This window comes from Spermophilus citellus (genome assembly GCF_964194105.1).
Source record: "Spermophilus citellus genome assembly, chromosome: 11".
Lineage (NCBI taxonomy): Eukaryota > Metazoa > Chordata > Mammalia > Rodentia > Sciuridae > Spermophilus > Spermophilus citellus.
The window spans coordinates 92,312,169-92,328,807 of record NC_138192.1 but is presented as its reverse complement, the minus strand read 5'-3'; the positions used below and the strand labels follow the sequence as shown (position 1 = coordinate 92,328,807).

Below are 16,639 nucleotides of genomic sequence, written 5' to 3'. Positions count from 1 at the left end.
TTGAATTCACTTTAATGTTTTTTAAAGATGGCACTTTGAAGACAAGAAAAAGTCACAAAGTCCACAGACTCATGAAGGTGTCAGCTCAAAAGGCTGGAAATTACTGCATTATTGGATCAGTTCCCACAGTAAACATTTCATGACAAAGGTGTGTTGCATTTGGTCTCATTCATTACAGAGTAAAGGACTTTTACTTGTTTGGTCACATCTTTATCATTTAAGAAATATTTAAAAATGTGTTTTATTTTTACTTCAACATGTCCACTGTGCATTTCCAAAACAGCAGGCTTTTCAAAGAAATAAATCAGAACTGTAAACACAAGATACAATATAAGTTTTTGACTTCCTACAGTCAGTTTCACAAATCCACATACTGTACATTCATAGGCGAGGTTCAGCCTGTCACCCACTTCTTTATTTCTGTAATTACACAAGCATAATAAATACATCTGATTTTAAAGGTCACTTAAAATGAGTCATGATAATTTACAGTACAGTACGTTTCAGTTCAAGTGCAAAAATAACTATTTGCTTAACTCTATTTCTTTTTAAGCTATGTTTTGTGGTGAAGCTAGATATCCAAGTGTACAATTTCTTCTCCCAGATAAAGTACTGGGCAGAGCTGTGTCATGGGGAGGCCCTGGCTTTACCATGATCGTGTATGACCAGAGGCTAAGGCGAGAGCTGGCTTCTAACTGTTCCTTCCTCTCTCCCAATTGCCTTTCATTCAGCTGAAGCAGTGGCTCTCTCTCCCTAGTCCTCCACTTTCATTTTTAGCAGCAAGCGTTATGCATGATTCACCAAACCATTGTTCTGAAGATAGCTGAATATGTACAGTCTCATACCCAGATCTAATTGTCCAGTGTCTGACTATATCTTCTTGGGAAAGAGCACACTGAGATTTGTTTCTTTATTCTTTAGAAAGTACCTCTTGTTACACCCTTTCTATTCCCAATTTCTTATTTACCACCTCACAAACAAAACTGACCTACTAGGTAAGTTTTAAAAATTGTATCCCTCTCCCAGGCACTTAAATCTTATACTGTTCTTTGTAAATAGTACTGTGTAATTAAAGGAACCTTAGGAATCCAGTGATTTTTGTTTTATTATATAAGCTAACTAGAGCCCAAATCCCTCTAAAATAGTAAATAGTGATGGAAGCTATTTCCAGTATAATATATTTAGTAAACCCTTACCTGTTAAGCCACAGGATACTGACTTGGTCAGTTTCTTTGAAATATTCCCTCATTTCTAGTCATTCTCAAAGCCCATTTAAAACAAAAGGCATTTTAAAGCTCAATTTAGCTTGCAGTAGTCAATGACAGCTTTTGCTGCTCAGTACTATTTTCAATATATACCATACGTATATAAAAATATATTTGTTGAGATATGCAAAGCTTATGATGAAACTTAACTTTTTAAAATTTTAAACAAAAAAGTATAATTACTACTTTCATCTGATTACCTTTTAATATATCTTACAATTTTTTAAATGGTTCTCTTCTAGAGAAAAAAAATTATAGATGTACTCTATTTCTTTACAGTGGGCATTAAGAACACAATAATTAGAATAAATAATCAGAAGAGGGAAATTATACCAATATTCACCTTGAAATACTTGTGTTCCCTCTACTTAGTGTAACAGCTGGTTTCCAGCCTTCCTGCATTGGCAGAAATGTTCTGTGGTCATTCACCTAACCAACCAAGAACGGAAGTCCTCACTGAATGCTATTATCTTTCTGTGACTCCAATGGGACTATGGAAGTTCACCTTCTCTTGCCATATGTACTGTAGCTCAGGTGTGTGTGTGTTTATGTGTGTGTGTTTTCCATGTTAATGAGTTTAGATATTTAGAAGCGTATGCGGTGCTGGCTCCTCCGCAGGAGTTGTGATGGGGTCTGGCCAAGGAACCCAATTCCATGCAGGGTGTGAAATGAGCAGGACACGGTCCCTCAGCGTCCTCCAGTGGCAGGCCGAGTGTGCTGCTCCCCACTCTCCTCTGCACGTGGGTCCACACTGGGGTGAACAGAGCTAATCTGCGTCTGAGATGCTGCTGCGTCAGGGGATGGCTGGTTTCTAGGTGGGTCAGGGTGAGTCTCACGCGGGACAGGTTGGACTCCACCAGCTGGAGAATTTTCTTGATTCTCACTGGTCCCCTGGGAGGAAAAAAACAGAAAGAATGTGAAACCAACCCTTTATATGTTTTCAAGTAAGACACAGCAAACGTGGGGAGATCATCGTGAAGTGCCCAGGGACCAAGTAATAGAGGAATAAGTATAGAATGTCTTACCTTTCATTTCTTTTCCTATGTGCAACTGCCAGAGCCGCATGAAAAACACAAACACTATAAGCAGACATATCTTGTGGATAAAGGAACATTTTTACCAAAACACCCATCACTACTAGGTAAACAATTTACATCATCAAATATTTTAATGACTCCCCAGTCACTGTAAATCACTGGATGAGTACCAAGGAATAAGTGAAAGGCAGGCCACTTGCTAAGACCAGGGTGTTCAAGAGCTAGAAGATGTTTTGTCAATATTAAGTTAATGAGGGATTTTTCTGTAATGAAAAATCCTAATGTATATTTGCAATTTCAAAATAAAAATAATCACTAAAAGTTAAATGAGAAAGAACTTCTACATAAAAAAGGGACGTGTACTTATGTAACCAGTGGTGGGTAGCAATAAGTATGTGTACTCACTCCAGTATGTTTTGGTAAAATTCCATATTAGTTTTCAGGTCAGGAAACATGATTTTTTTTTTGTAGTTATAGATGGACAGAATGCCTTTATTTTGTTTGTTTATTTTTATGTGGTGCTGAGGATCGAACCCCAGCCCAGGAAACATGATTTTTAAAAAGGGTTACTTCTAATAGCTGAATAATAAAAAAAAGTTTCATTTTTGTTAATTTTGAAATATATGGGGAAAAAAACCCTTAGCACAATGACTTTTTCATAAGAACTACACCAAACCTGCTAGTTCTTGATCTCAACAGACACCAGAAAAAAAAAAAAAATTAGTGCTGCGAAACCCTCATGGGCTTCTGTGAAAATGAGGCTGAGCACAGACATGACAATGCTACGCCCTTGGCGGCAGACTCAGCTGCTCTCCCGCTCCCCTCCCTGCTGTAAGGTACAAAATCCTCCCTGTGCTCCTCCCACCCCAATGTTGAGTTCAGACCTAGCAGAAGATTCATATGAGTTTATTATCTTAAGGAGGATCATGCACAAACTGGCATGCATATGGTTATTAGTCAAGAATCAGATTTGCATGAATTATATAAAGATTTTAGGTTTGCAAAGTCAAGATACATTTAATGAAGGTAATTCAACAGATTTTATAAAAAGAAAATACCCAAATTATCCTTAAGTCTTTCTCCTTTATTTCTTTGTTTCTTCTGGGTCCTCTGAAGCTACTCTAAATATGGAGTTGACATAACTTATCAAGTAAGTGGGAGAGATGAATATAAAAAAGGGAAGAAAATTCATTCCTTTGGTCAAACTGTTTGTAGAAGTCATACTCATTTTCCAAAGTCTGGAAATAGCTTTTAGTTACACAGCTATTAACTTTATCAGCATGGTTTGACTTTTCTCAGGAGAGATCACTAGAGATTATCTAGGGATAAGAATAATTGCACTTTCTATTTTTCAGGTGAGGCCACTGCAGAACCATCATCCCCTGAGTTGGGGGTCCTGTCAGACCCATATAGTGGCTCGGTTATTAGTTAATTAATTCAACAGATATTTATTGCATTCCTATGATATGGCATGACCACTAGAATGTTGCAACTATAGAGCTTAGTAAATACAGTCCCTGAATGCAAGAACAATATACTCTTGCTGTAACTGTTATCCATCAACACTGAAATTTTCAAGGAGTATATAAGATTAGAATTTATTAAGAATTATCATCCCCTTTGTAAAGCCTTCCTAAACTTCATAAGGCAGAATTTTCCTTCTACGGGACCATGTACATATGCCATAACAGCTATCAGAGTATTGAAATTGTTTGCATGTCTCTTGTTTCCCACCAGTTTTTCGATAAATCTTAATGAATGTAAAATGAATAATTAAAATGAGTGAGCCCACTTGAAGTGTCTCCAGCAAAGGTGACATTGCTAGCCCACTGGAGGAACAATACCTGTAAAGGCTGTATCTCAGAAGCACGGTTGTTTCTTGTCAGTTGCATCATCTCTTTAATTTGGTAGAGTGCGTAGACCAAAGTCACCCAGGGGGAGGAGCTGACCCCCCAGGCTGGTTTGTTCACATCTTCCTGTTCTTCCTGGTGCTTGGTTTTCTTGGGTGGAAGTCTGGGCTCAATGCGTGGCATGACATCTTCTGTCTGTTGCTGTACCAAGTCGATGGTTGCTATGGGAACAGGACTGGAGGGAACAGGAATCCTTTCTGCCAACATTGTCTTGTCTGGAGAGAAAGTAATGTTTAAATTATTTTTCAGTTTTCTACATATTTAAATAAAGGCAAATAAGCCAGGTGCAGTGGTGCACAACTATAATCCCAGCTACTTGAATGGCTGCCTTGAGCCCAGGGGGTTGAGACTAGCTTGGGCAACAGAGTGAGACTCTGGCTCAACTAAATAAGTAAACTGACAATTCTATAAACCCATTCTAATTTGTTTAGCAACATTAATAAATTTTTGTTTACCAAGGATTTCTTTATGTGGTGCACGACTTCTTTGCTTGGTCTCCTCATAGGGCTTAATAGATATTAACTTATATTTATTTAAGAAATCTAGTTTTCAATTTAACTTAGATATAACATTGTATGGAGCATAGGTTACAGTTAATGTGCTTTAGGTCCCCTTGTAGGATTGCAATTTTTTTTCCTTTTTTTTTTTATTGATTATTTAAAGCATTACATAGCTCATGATATATCATCTTTCATACATTTGACTCAAATTGTGTTTTGAACTCCCATTTTCACCCCAAATACAGATTGCAGAATCACATCTGTTACATATTCACATTTTTACATAATGCCATATTAGTGACTGTTATATTCTGCTACCTTTCCTATCCCCTACTATCCCCCCTCCCCTCCCCTCCCATCTTCCCTCTCTACCTCCCCTGCTGTTGTTCAATTCTCTCCCTTTTTTTCCTTCCCCCTTGCCCCTCATAACCTCTTATAATTTTATGCATCATTGAAGGTCTCCTACTATTTCCATGTGCTTTCCCTTCTCTCTCCGTTTCTCTCCCCCCATTCGTCTTTGTTTACTGTAGTCTTTTCCTCATGCTCTTCCTTCCTGTTCTGTTCTTAGTTGTTCTCTTTATATCAAAGCAGACATTTAGCATTTGTTTTTTAGGGCTTGGCTAGCTTCGCTTAGCATAATCTGCTCTAATGCCATCCATTTCCCTGCAAATTCTATGATTTTGTCATTTCTTAGTGCTGCATAATACTCCATTGTGTATAGATGCCACATTTTTTTTATCCATTCATCTATTGAGGGGCATCTAGATTGGTTCCACAGTCTAGCTATTGTGAATTGTGCCGCTATAATCATTGATGCAGCCGTATCCCTATAGAGCGCTTTTTTAAGGTGTAGGATTGCAATTTTAAAGGTAGCATCAAAACAGCAAAAGCTATCTGGAAGCTTTTTACTGAAGGCTCAAACTGAGACTTGTAAGAGGTATGATCCATATGAGATTATAAAGAACAAAAGTAAGAAACCCAATATTGCTCTTTTTTTCTGAATAACTCAAAGAGATTAAAATCAACCTATGAGGTTTCTGTAATAAGTAAGTTTTTGTCCTGACAGAAGTACTTTGGATACTTGAAGCCAGGGCTCATGGAAGGATAGGACAGCCAAAGAAGACTATCCCTGCACAGGGACCAAGGAGCTGAGCAAGAGTTATTTGTATTCTACTGGTTGACCCTTTTCATTAAAAAGTTGATTTAAGCTGGGTGTGGTGGCACAAACCTGTAATCCCAGTGGCTCAGGAGGCTGAGACAGAAGGATCACAAGTTCAAAGCCAGCCTCAGCAAAAGCAACTCAGTGAGACCCTGTTTCTAAATAAAATACAAAACAGGGCTGAGGATATGGTTCAGTGATCAAGTGCCCCTGAGTTCAATCCCCGGTCCTTCCACTGCCAAAAAAAAAAAAAAAAATGCTTTAACAAGTGGTGCATGCCTGTAATCCCAGTGACAAAGGAGGCCGAGGAAGGCGGATCGCAAATTCCAGGTCAGCCTGGGCCATTTAGCAGACCTTATCTCAAAATAAAAAGAGCTGAGGACAGATCAGTGGTAGAGCGCCTCTAGTTTCAATTCCCAGTACAATCTCCAGTACTGCCATCTCCTTGTCCCTGACAAAAAGATTGATTTAAATTCTCATCTATACATTATACTTGACAAAACAATTTTACTAAAGGCCATATATATCTAGTTCAGGGAAAACTTCAAATTTCAGGTTTAGACTTTCATTTTCTTCAAATGAAGGTAAAGGCATAGATAGTAATACCACTCCCTACCCCTAGAAGTAAAATTACTATAGCCTTATATGTATTTGACTATTGAAATCCCTCCAGAATACCAGGGAAATTTAAAACCAGTACCATAAAACAAAACAAGAATGTTCAAGCTTCCTAATATAATTCTTTTTAGCAGAGAAGGAGGCTTCTCTCTAACATGGCACACACGAGTGCATCGGTACACCACTGAGGAAATCCACCCAGGTAGGCCCATTGTATACCATTACTACTTCCGGGTTTCTGAGGGGCACCTGTGGAATTCCTCATGGTCTGGACCATTAGCAACATCAAGAAAGAATGGAAATGTTTACCTTCTTCCTCATCTGGCACTGCCAGCCACTGGATCAGGGCAAAGAGCAGGAGGATCACCAGGCAGGCCATGCCAATGCCTCGGAAGGTTGCAGCAGCCCCTGTGAAAACAATCAGAGGACCGTAGAGAAATTCCAGGAAAAGCAGATAGCCCTCCTCCCAAACTGTCAGTGTTCTAAAGTTCAGGCACAGGAAGCACAGCTTTCAGTGAATCAGAGGACAGTGCCCTTCTGATAGCTTTTCCTAAAGGTGCCCCTGGCGCTGGCACTGGTTCTGTTGTTTGTCAATTATAAAACTGCATTTTTAAAGGATTACAAGGGATTGTTTTTCACTGCCTTCCATTGTAACATCTAATATTAATGGCATTCTCTTCTTTGTAAACACCATTTACCTACCTTTTTACTAACAGCCCTATTAATCTGTAGTGGGATGGCAGAGCTTATATAGTGTTATAAACTCACATGTCTCTGAGCCCAACTCACCATGACTGAGCAGTCACAGTCCCTAGAGCAGAATAATCTCATTTCCACCCTGGCCTCTATATTTCCAATAAAGGAGATCTGATGAGGCAGACAGGCTGTGTTAATACAGATGTACTAACATGATCAAAGTCAGTATACAGTTAGTTAGACTCTCCTGGTTCAAATGATGAATTTTCTTTTCTTTAGCTTTATCATCATCAGGTTTGGGGTACCACACTGTAAACCAAAAACATATGTGCTTATTCATTTTTTTTTTTGGCTCCTTTGAAGAATCTATGTAGCATCTCATTAAACTGTTAGAGGAGTGTGCACAATTATAGGCTGCCTTTAATCATCTTAACAACCTAACTACATGCTTTAGAATTATAACTAACCTGAAATTTAGAAACAGAATACAAATACTAGAATTTAGCTTCTGGCAATATTCAGTAATAATGTGAGTATTCATGAAGTATTGCTGAAAAATTATGTTTTCACCAAAGGAAAAAAGAAAGTCCTTTTTACCAAAATAATTGACTAACACGCCTCCAATCATGGCACCACATCCTCTCCCCAATCCCAGGTGAAGGCCCTGCAGGATGCCCTGTGCAGACGTCCTCAGCTCCGGGGGAACAGCTGCACTAAGGTAAGAAATACATGCTGCCCAGATGGCCGCGTGTGTCACTCCTGGAGAAGGAAAGAAACAGAGAAACAGGAGGCATCAAATGTCTGCTTAGAACTCCTTCAGTTACCCCATTTAGAATGTGAATTATTTAAATTTTAAACACATGCATTCTCTCTCTCTCTCTCTCTCTCTCTCTCTCTCTCTCTCTCTCTCACACACACACACACACATTCTCTCTCTCACACACACACACACACACACACACACACACACGTACATTGGTAAAGTATCCATAGCAAAAAGTTCACCACTTTAACCATTTTTATACATTCGGTTCAATGGAATTATGTACACTCACACCGTTCTGCAACCATCAACAACACCCATTTCCAGAACTTTTTCACCTGAAACAAAAACTGTACCATTCTATAACCCCTCCCCTTCAGGCCTTGGCAACCCCTTTTCTTTCTATTTCCATGAAGGTCATTACTCTGGGTATCTCATAACTAGAATCATACAGTATTTGTCCTCTTTGTTTCTGGCTTATTTCACTTAACATAATGTCTTAAAGGTTCATCCATGTTGTAGCAAGTTTCAGAATTTCCTTCCTTTTAAAGGCTGAATAATACTCCAATATATGTATATATCACATTTGCTCATGTATTCTTCTATTGGTGGACATCTGAGTTGTGTCCACCTATTTTGTTTTTTCATTTTGGGTACTGGGGTTTGAACTAATAAGGGTCATTTAACCACTGAGGCACATCCCCAACCCTTTTTATTTCTTAGTTTTCTCTCGTTTGGGAGACAGGGTCTCACAAAATTGCTTAGGACCTCGATAAATTGCTGAGGCTGGCTTTGAACTCATGATCCTCCTGCCTCCACCTCCCCAGTCACTGGAATTACAGGGGTACACCACCACACCCAGATATGTTCACCTTTTAAAGGCTAGTGTGACTAATGCTACTATGAACATTGGTATACAAGTACCTGTTTGTATCCCCGATTTCAATTATTCTGGATATACACAGCTCAAAGCAGAGCTTCTGGGTCACATGGTCACATGCTTAACATTTTGAGGAACCACTGAACTATTTTACACAGTAGTTGCACCATTTACATTCCCATCAGATAAGAACAAAAGATCCAATTTCTCTACCACTTATTTTTGGATTTTTTCCCTCTTAATTAATAGCAATCCTAATGAGTGTGAAGTAGTATTTTGTGTTTCTGATTTGCATTCCCCTAAATACTAATGATGCTGAGCACTAGTGATGCTTTTTAACCATTTGTGTATCTTCTTTGGAGAAATGGCTATTTGAGTCCTTTGCCCATTTTTAAATTAAGTTGATTTCTGCTGTTGAGTTGGAAGTGTTCTTTATGTTCTGTGTATTCATATCTTAGTGAGCACCTACTCTGACATTAAGATTATTTCCATTTTCCCCATTATGATTAGCACCATAATTTACAAAGCTGGAGATAAAGCTTTTTATGTACCTTAGATTATTTACACTGGCTATAATTCCACAATTGAGGTTAATGGTTAAGAGGATATGACAATTTGGGGGAGGGGAGTACCAAGGATTGAATTCAGGGGCTCTCAACCACTGAACTACATTGATTTCTCAGTCCTATTTTGTGTTTTATTTAGAGACAGGGTCTCACTGAGTTGCTTTAGTGCCTTACTATTGCAAAGGCTGGCTCTGAACTTGTGATCCTTCTCCCCAGTCACTGGGATTACAGTTGTGCACCACCACACCTGGCTGGAGATGACAATTTTTATGCTTGTGAATATACAGTTTTAGTTTTCCAAAAGAGTGTAGAGACAACTTACAATGCCTCATAACAACTGTATTTTAATTTCATTATCTGTTGGAGAGAGAGAGAAGTAACAGGTTTTTAAAAAGTAATTATTTTAATATATGGTAACTTCGCATTATCTGAATTAAAATATTAACTGAGACATTGCTTTAAGTGTGATTTTAAAAAATATATTATCACAACAGATTTTATAGCTAGAGAGATTAAGAAATCAGCTGGTTCTGCCTTGATTAAGTCAGGAGCTCCTTCCCTAAAAAAATGATCTCTTTTGGAGATAATATCTTCAGAAACTCACCCTAAGTTTTAGACTATTAAACTACAGAGTCAATATTCCTTTAAAATTTGATCTAACTTTTGTCTGCTTCTGACCAGAATGGATCAACAGGGTGTAGACTTACTCTCTTTCCTGAAATAACTGAAAAGCTATACAACATATATAAAGTGATGGTTCTTGAGACACTGTGCATCATCAACAAAACCAGTAACACCTGAGACATGAGAAATAAATGAGTAGCCCCAGCTCAAAGCCTGAGATATTCTGAGAGGTACAGGCACAGAGAAGAATCACCGAGTTGAAGATTCTAGCCAGGAGTCTAAAGAGACAAGGTGGCTGGTGTGTTGGGGCAAAACACCAGAGAGGAGACAGCCTTCAAAGAGAAAACTCCAGAGATCTACAGAGGGTTCCCAGCAGAGAACTAACTGTTCAACAAAAGCATGTATAGAAATTTTTCAAAGCCAAGGAAATAACCACCCAAGAGTGTGATAGAGAACATTCTGGAAACCATATGAGGTTGGAAATAGTACCTGCTTCCACCAGCCAAGGTGGAAAACCTCAGGATTTCTGGGACTTGTCAAGTACTCAAGAGGGTCTTGTGTTAGTAATAATCCCTAAACACTACTCTAGTCTCACCTGAGTAATCTTAAAAGCAAGACCCCAAAAGATGATACTATTTCCAAGTAACTGAGCTATGTCCCAGAACAAAGCTCAAGCTTGTTTCTAGGAATATGAAAATATCCAGCACTCAAAAAGGGAAAAGTCACAAGTATGCCATACAATAAAAAAATCACTGGGATAATCTTACTTACGTAGATCCATAATGCAATAAATGTCATTTTTACTGGGCACATTATCTCACATGTCTCATAATTGACTAAGAAACATCTAAACAATTTTCCTATCCTTTATATATGCCTCAGTCATCATTTTAACTGTTTTTTTTTGTTTGTTTGTTTTGTTTTGTTTTCCTAGTGCTGCAGATCCAACCCAGGCCTCCCACAAGCTTGGCAAACACTCTGCCACTAAGCTATATCCTAGCCCTAACCAGACTATTTTTCAACTAAAAAGTCAGACTAGATCATCAGTGGTAGCATGCACACTTAATTAATTTCCAAAGAAGTCAAATAAAGTATTTACTTTAGCTAAACAATTGCAATGCTCTCTATATAGTGCCACATTTCTCAGAAATGAATCATGTCTGGATAGAGTCTTCATTGTGAATGTTGATGCAGAGGTACACAATGGGAAGAGTTTCATTTATATCGTTAAAGGTGATGTTACTTCTATTTCTTTTCAAGATGTACGCTAGAATTCCACTAACACTAAAATAAAATTCGGAAGTATTCCAACACATACAATTAATTCATTCAAAATTGATTTGATTCAATAACAAAATCCAAATTAGTGATCCATCTTTAAGAAGTGGTTTCCCAAGACTTGAAACCATATCACATGGTTGCACATTAACTGCAATCAATTGCAGGATTTACAAGTAGACAAAGATGAGCCTCTTTGTGTATGGGACTGTATTAAAATATACTTTTTGGTTATAATTTAGATCAAATGTATTTGATCTCATTGATATTTTAGATTAAATATAATTCTTGAAGTTACTCTCAAGTGTGAAGGCTTTGGCATACACAAAATCTTGCAATAATAGGGCCTCCCTCTTTACACCACTTCAAAATTCTAGGTGTTGTCTAAAACTTAGACAACAAGGTAATCTAAGGTAATCAAACCATTTTCCACCAGGGTGACTCCAGTCTGAAGGCTTTTAAACTATTTTTAGAGCTGGCTGGCTAGTATTATGTGGCAGTTCTGAAATTCTCCTGAGTTAGATTTCTAGAGTCTCCTTATTGTTTTTAGATAATTGGGAACTACAGCCTTTAAAGTAACTAATGGCATTAGCTGAAGGGAAAAACAGTAAAGTGTACAATAAAAATGTCTTCTCTGGTACTAAAGATAGAAAAAGGAAAGCCAACATTTTCTAGGGAAGACGAATTGATTTCTCTCAAAAAAACAAACAACAACAACAAAAAAAAACTATTTCTAAACATCATGGCAATGGAAGAATCAATTAAGCCTACCCCACTTCCTAGAAAATAAACTAGCAAAACTAAGCAATCCATAGAAGGGACCGGTTAGTAATATCACCTTAAAGGCATTTGTAGAGCTATGGTTCTTATGCTTAAATTTGAATACACAACTCTCCAGTAATATTAGTAATCTCAAACTCTGGCCAATATGTTTATTACAATTGTGTTCTGGTCCTCTAATTTCAGAATAATATAAAAAGCTACCTTAGAAATCTAAAAACTTTCCACCATTTTCCATATTTATACGACAAGACTGAAGAAGCCTTAGCAATTGTGCTACCTAAAACAACTCTCCTGTAAAATTTAGGAGGTAAAATACTATCATAAACTAGGAAAAGAAAATATTTCTACTTTCTTTACTTTTTATTAGAGATCTGTGCAAAAGAGTAGATGATTATTCTTTATGTGATGAAATAAGAACATTTATTTTGTGACATGGGTAAATGTGTACAGCAGAGGTACAAAATTTCAAACCCTTAAGTATGAGATAATTATGTTGGAAGAGCCAACGGTGAAAATCAAAAGATGTTACCCCTGACTGCTAACAGTGAACACACAAATTGACACCTAGCCACACCTGTTAACCCTTCCTTAGTCACTTGTCATAAATCTATCGAGATGCCTTCAGTAGTCATTCATCACCAACTCACTAATAGGTGCTCAACGAATACTGCTACTGCGTGACTCACAAAGATCAAACAGGTCACATAAACTTAGTGTCTCAGTCCTCCCTTACTTCTAGTGAGGTTCATCAGCATTAGCTTTGAATGTGGGAAAGCATGAGGATGTAATATATAGTGCTGAGATACCGTTTGGATAATCTTGAATCACTAAAAATAATTGTTATTAATAATAAATTTTTTTATTAATAATATAGTATCATCACAGCAAATTATTCCACAAGGAATTGTGCTATTTTGCACAGCTTATTTCCTTTATTCTTGGGTAGCATGTTTTTCTTCATTTTCCAAAAAGGAAACTAAGGCACCAAGAGATTAGAGTGCCATGTTCAAGGTCACAGAGACAGGCAGTAGTAGGACATGGTATGAATCTTGGATATCCACATTCAGAACTTAAGTGCTTATGTGTTGCACTGTATGTCCTCATAACAACTATTTCAGTATTCCTCAAAAAATGTAGTTGTCAGCTTTGAGAGGTTTTGTTGGTATTTCCAAACATGCCCAACAATCTACCTTCTTGAAAAAAAAATTCCTATTCCTTCTTCCTTTTCCCCCTCATTCCCTAAAAGCTGATTTATTACATATAACATCAAGTCTTTCATATACCCTAAATGACTCTTTACCTTATAATATTCAACACCGGTATCTCATTCTGCAATATGTATTTCAAAACTGTTCAGTCCTGGCCCACAAGAGTGCTCTATTACAATAAATGGCATGTATGAGCAAGAAAAAAAAATCCTTTCTTCTCAAGAAGACAGCTATTCTTTGTTAAATGTTGCTTGGCTTGGGGAAATCACATCATAATGGCTGGGAGGAGAGAGAACTGACAAAGTACTGAGAACTAGAATTGTTTTGTTTTTCTTGTTTCTACCACTGATGTATTGCTTACCAAACAAAATATAATTATCCCTTTAGCACCAGCACACAGAATTAGCTGTCACAAACCTTTTCCGTGTACAGACCAAAGTTTACATTTCAATTACTTCATTGTACTTCTCATGCAGGGATGAAAGAAGCTTCTGAAAGATAAAACTTGTGAACATCCGTAAGACTGCTCTCCCTAAATAAAGGCCTCCACTGGGTAGGCAGTAAGAGGAGTCTGTATCAGTTAAGGTAATGCTAGCTGTAATAGATAAGCCTCAAAATAATACTGATTTCACACAGTAGATACTTTCTTGATCATAAATGAAGTCCAACTAGCAGGAGACGGGAGGAGTAGCAGCTCTGTTCCATACACTCATTCAGGGATCCAGGCTGCAAAGACTCTCCACTCTTCAATGCCTGGTACCCTAGGTTTCAATACCCAGGGGAAGGAGGAGAGGCAATCAAAGCACACAGGAAATTTTATGGGTCAAGTTTAGAAGGGATATACATCATTTTTTTGCTCCTATCTCACTGGTCAGAACCAGTTATCCAGTCATACCTAACTGCAAGGGATATTGGAAAATATAATCTAGCTGTATGTGCAAGAAGAAAGCCAGATAGCAGATGAACTATAGCAGGGAGCCTGGCTTGTTATTATCCCTCTTAGACTTTCCAAAAATAGCAGAGAATCTGACAGAGTAATGTACTTAGCAGAGGTGGCATGGAACTTGAAAGAGATTTTTTATAGGACAGGCAACAATTATTATTATAGGCCAACATTTCCACTTCTACCAGCACACAGCACTGCAAGAATCTCCTTCATGCCTCCACTTACACTATCTGTTGATAATGTTGATGTCTATACTATGGGCCAGATACCTTGTAGGTTCGAAGAATATGAAGATATCTAAGAAATGTCCAGTGGGTCAAAAGGGTGAAGATTTACCTGAAGAAGGAGCAGACTGAGCTCCTTGTGGAGAACAGACCTACCCAGCATCCAGCACAAAGCCTGACATCTAATGGCAGCTGAATAAAAGGATGATGAATTCAAACTAGGCAGGAAGTGGTCTGTATGCTGGCATATGAGAAAGAAGGCATTTATGGATAAAAGGTATTCTAGATAAGGCTGGAGAGAATTTCCAAATCCCATGTTGTGTAAAAGTAGAGAAGAAACAAATCTCTTCTATAAACTTTAGTTTGTATGTTTAAAAAAAGTGAGTTTCTAGAAAAATCCATATCTGATGTAACATTGTTTTTGGAGCCCTCATGAATTTTCTATTATGCTTTTGGCACATTTCAAACAAGTTTAAGGAGACTACCACCTAACACTGAGTGTGTTTAATGTCAAGACTTGGCAGCACTGTATATTATATCCTCATGCTTTCCCACATGAAGCTGCACACAGGGGCTAATTTTATATCAAAGCCAGTAAAAAATATCCCTTCCCCAAAGATGGTCCTGATTCCGCTATGTTTTGGTCATCAGGCCTCAGGTTCTAATTTATAGCCAGACTTTCATGTATAATTGCAGATTAACCTCCTAGGATAGAATCTTTTCAATTATATTTCTTCTGGTACTTGGGTTTGTTTGTTTCTAATTTACCTTATTGTTATTGTTTTTTATCTAACATCCACTGTACTCTATGTGTCAAATACTGTGCTAAATACTTTGCATAAATTAGTTTATTTAGTACTCATATTAATCTTTTCTATAATTCAAGTCTTAAGCTTAGAGAGATTAAGCAGCTTGCCAAAGACATGGAACTTACAGTCAGGGAGCTGGAATTCAAACCCAGATGGTCTAAGTCAAGCCTAAGTACTTTATGGTTTCCAGGTTATTGTATATTTTTGTAAACTGCCTCAACAAGCCTATGGAATGAGGTGGGAGTGTAAGTGAGTAAATGATTAAAATATATCAGTGTTTTTACAGATATGCCACAGATGGCAAGATGTTATTCTAGAAAGAAATATGATATTGAAAATATAGGATTTAAGTTTTGTTTTCAAAACCTCTTCAGATATTTATAAATTTTCAGATAGAACTTCATTATTCACAAGGGTTAAAAACTGGAAAATATCAAGTACAGTACCAGATACAGGGGTAATAAATCACAAGCAGTTATAACATATCTTTGTATAAGCATAACTCTTAGGAGAAATAAAGTGTAAGGCGTTGACTTTGTATTTAAGGGGTTAAACAAGGCAACAAAACTAGTATTTGCAAAATGACTTGAGTGCTATTAAGTGCTAACTTACACAACATAGTCCATAAATGTGAGAACAATTCAGAAAAGAGAGCTCAGTGGAGCATACAGATGCCAGAAAAGGATTGGACCAGAAGACATTTCATCAAATGAATACTAAATGGAAAAAATAATTTCTTTTTGAAGAAAAAGTTTTTGTAACTGTTTTAGTTTTATCAACTATAAAACAAGGGCAACAAAGAATAAAATTATTAGCTGAGTGTGGTGGCACATGCCTGTAATCCAAGTGGCTCAGGAGGCTGAGGCAGGAGGATCTCAAGTTCAAAGCCAGCCTCAGCAACTTAGCAGGACCCTGAGTAACTTAGCAAGAAGCTCTCTCAAAATTAAAAATATATCCATATATATGTACATATACATAATGTCATAAAAATTATATTTTTTATTATATATAGGGGCTAGGGGATGGCTCAGTGGTTAAGCACTGCTGCATTCACTCCTTGATACCAAAAAAAATCATTAAAATTTGTAAGACTATTCTGATTAAAAGTTAATTTTAACAGTAATACCAATGACTTTTGTGTGCCAATTATCAACTGAAATGCTTAACTTAGAATATTTGTCTATCTTAGGTATTCATGTAGCAAACTACTGTGTTTTTTTTTAGAGAGAGAGAGAGAGAGAGAGAGAGAGAGAGAGAGAGAATTTTTTTTAATATTTATTTTTTAGTTATCGGCGGACACAACATCTTTGTTTGTATGTGGTGCTGAGGATCGAACCCGGGCCACACACATGCCAGGCGAGCACGCTACCACT

The 16,639-nt window shown here is 37.4% G+C and overlaps 1 protein-coding gene across 4 annotated transcripts in view; it reads right to left on the bottom strand.

Moving 5' to 3' along the window:
* Positions 1-16,639, bottom strand: part of MFSD6 (major facilitator superfamily domain containing 6) — a 64,101-nt gene continuing 47,462 nt past the window's right edge. For all 4 annotated transcript variants that reach the window (XM_081261644.1, XM_081261645.1, XM_081261643.1 and 1 more), the window contains 4 exons: positions 7,783-7,944; positions 6,799-6,897; positions 4,147-4,427; positions 1-2,156 (listed from right to left, as the gene is read on the bottom strand). In XM_081261644.1, coding sequence (XP_081117770.1) covers positions 1,953-2,156; positions 4,147-4,427; positions 6,799-6,897; positions 7,783-7,944 — 746 coding nt within the window. In that variant the 3' untranslated portion in view covers positions 1-1,952. The remainder of the gene's footprint in view (positions 2,157-4,146; positions 4,428-6,798; positions 6,898-7,782; positions 7,945-16,639) is intronic.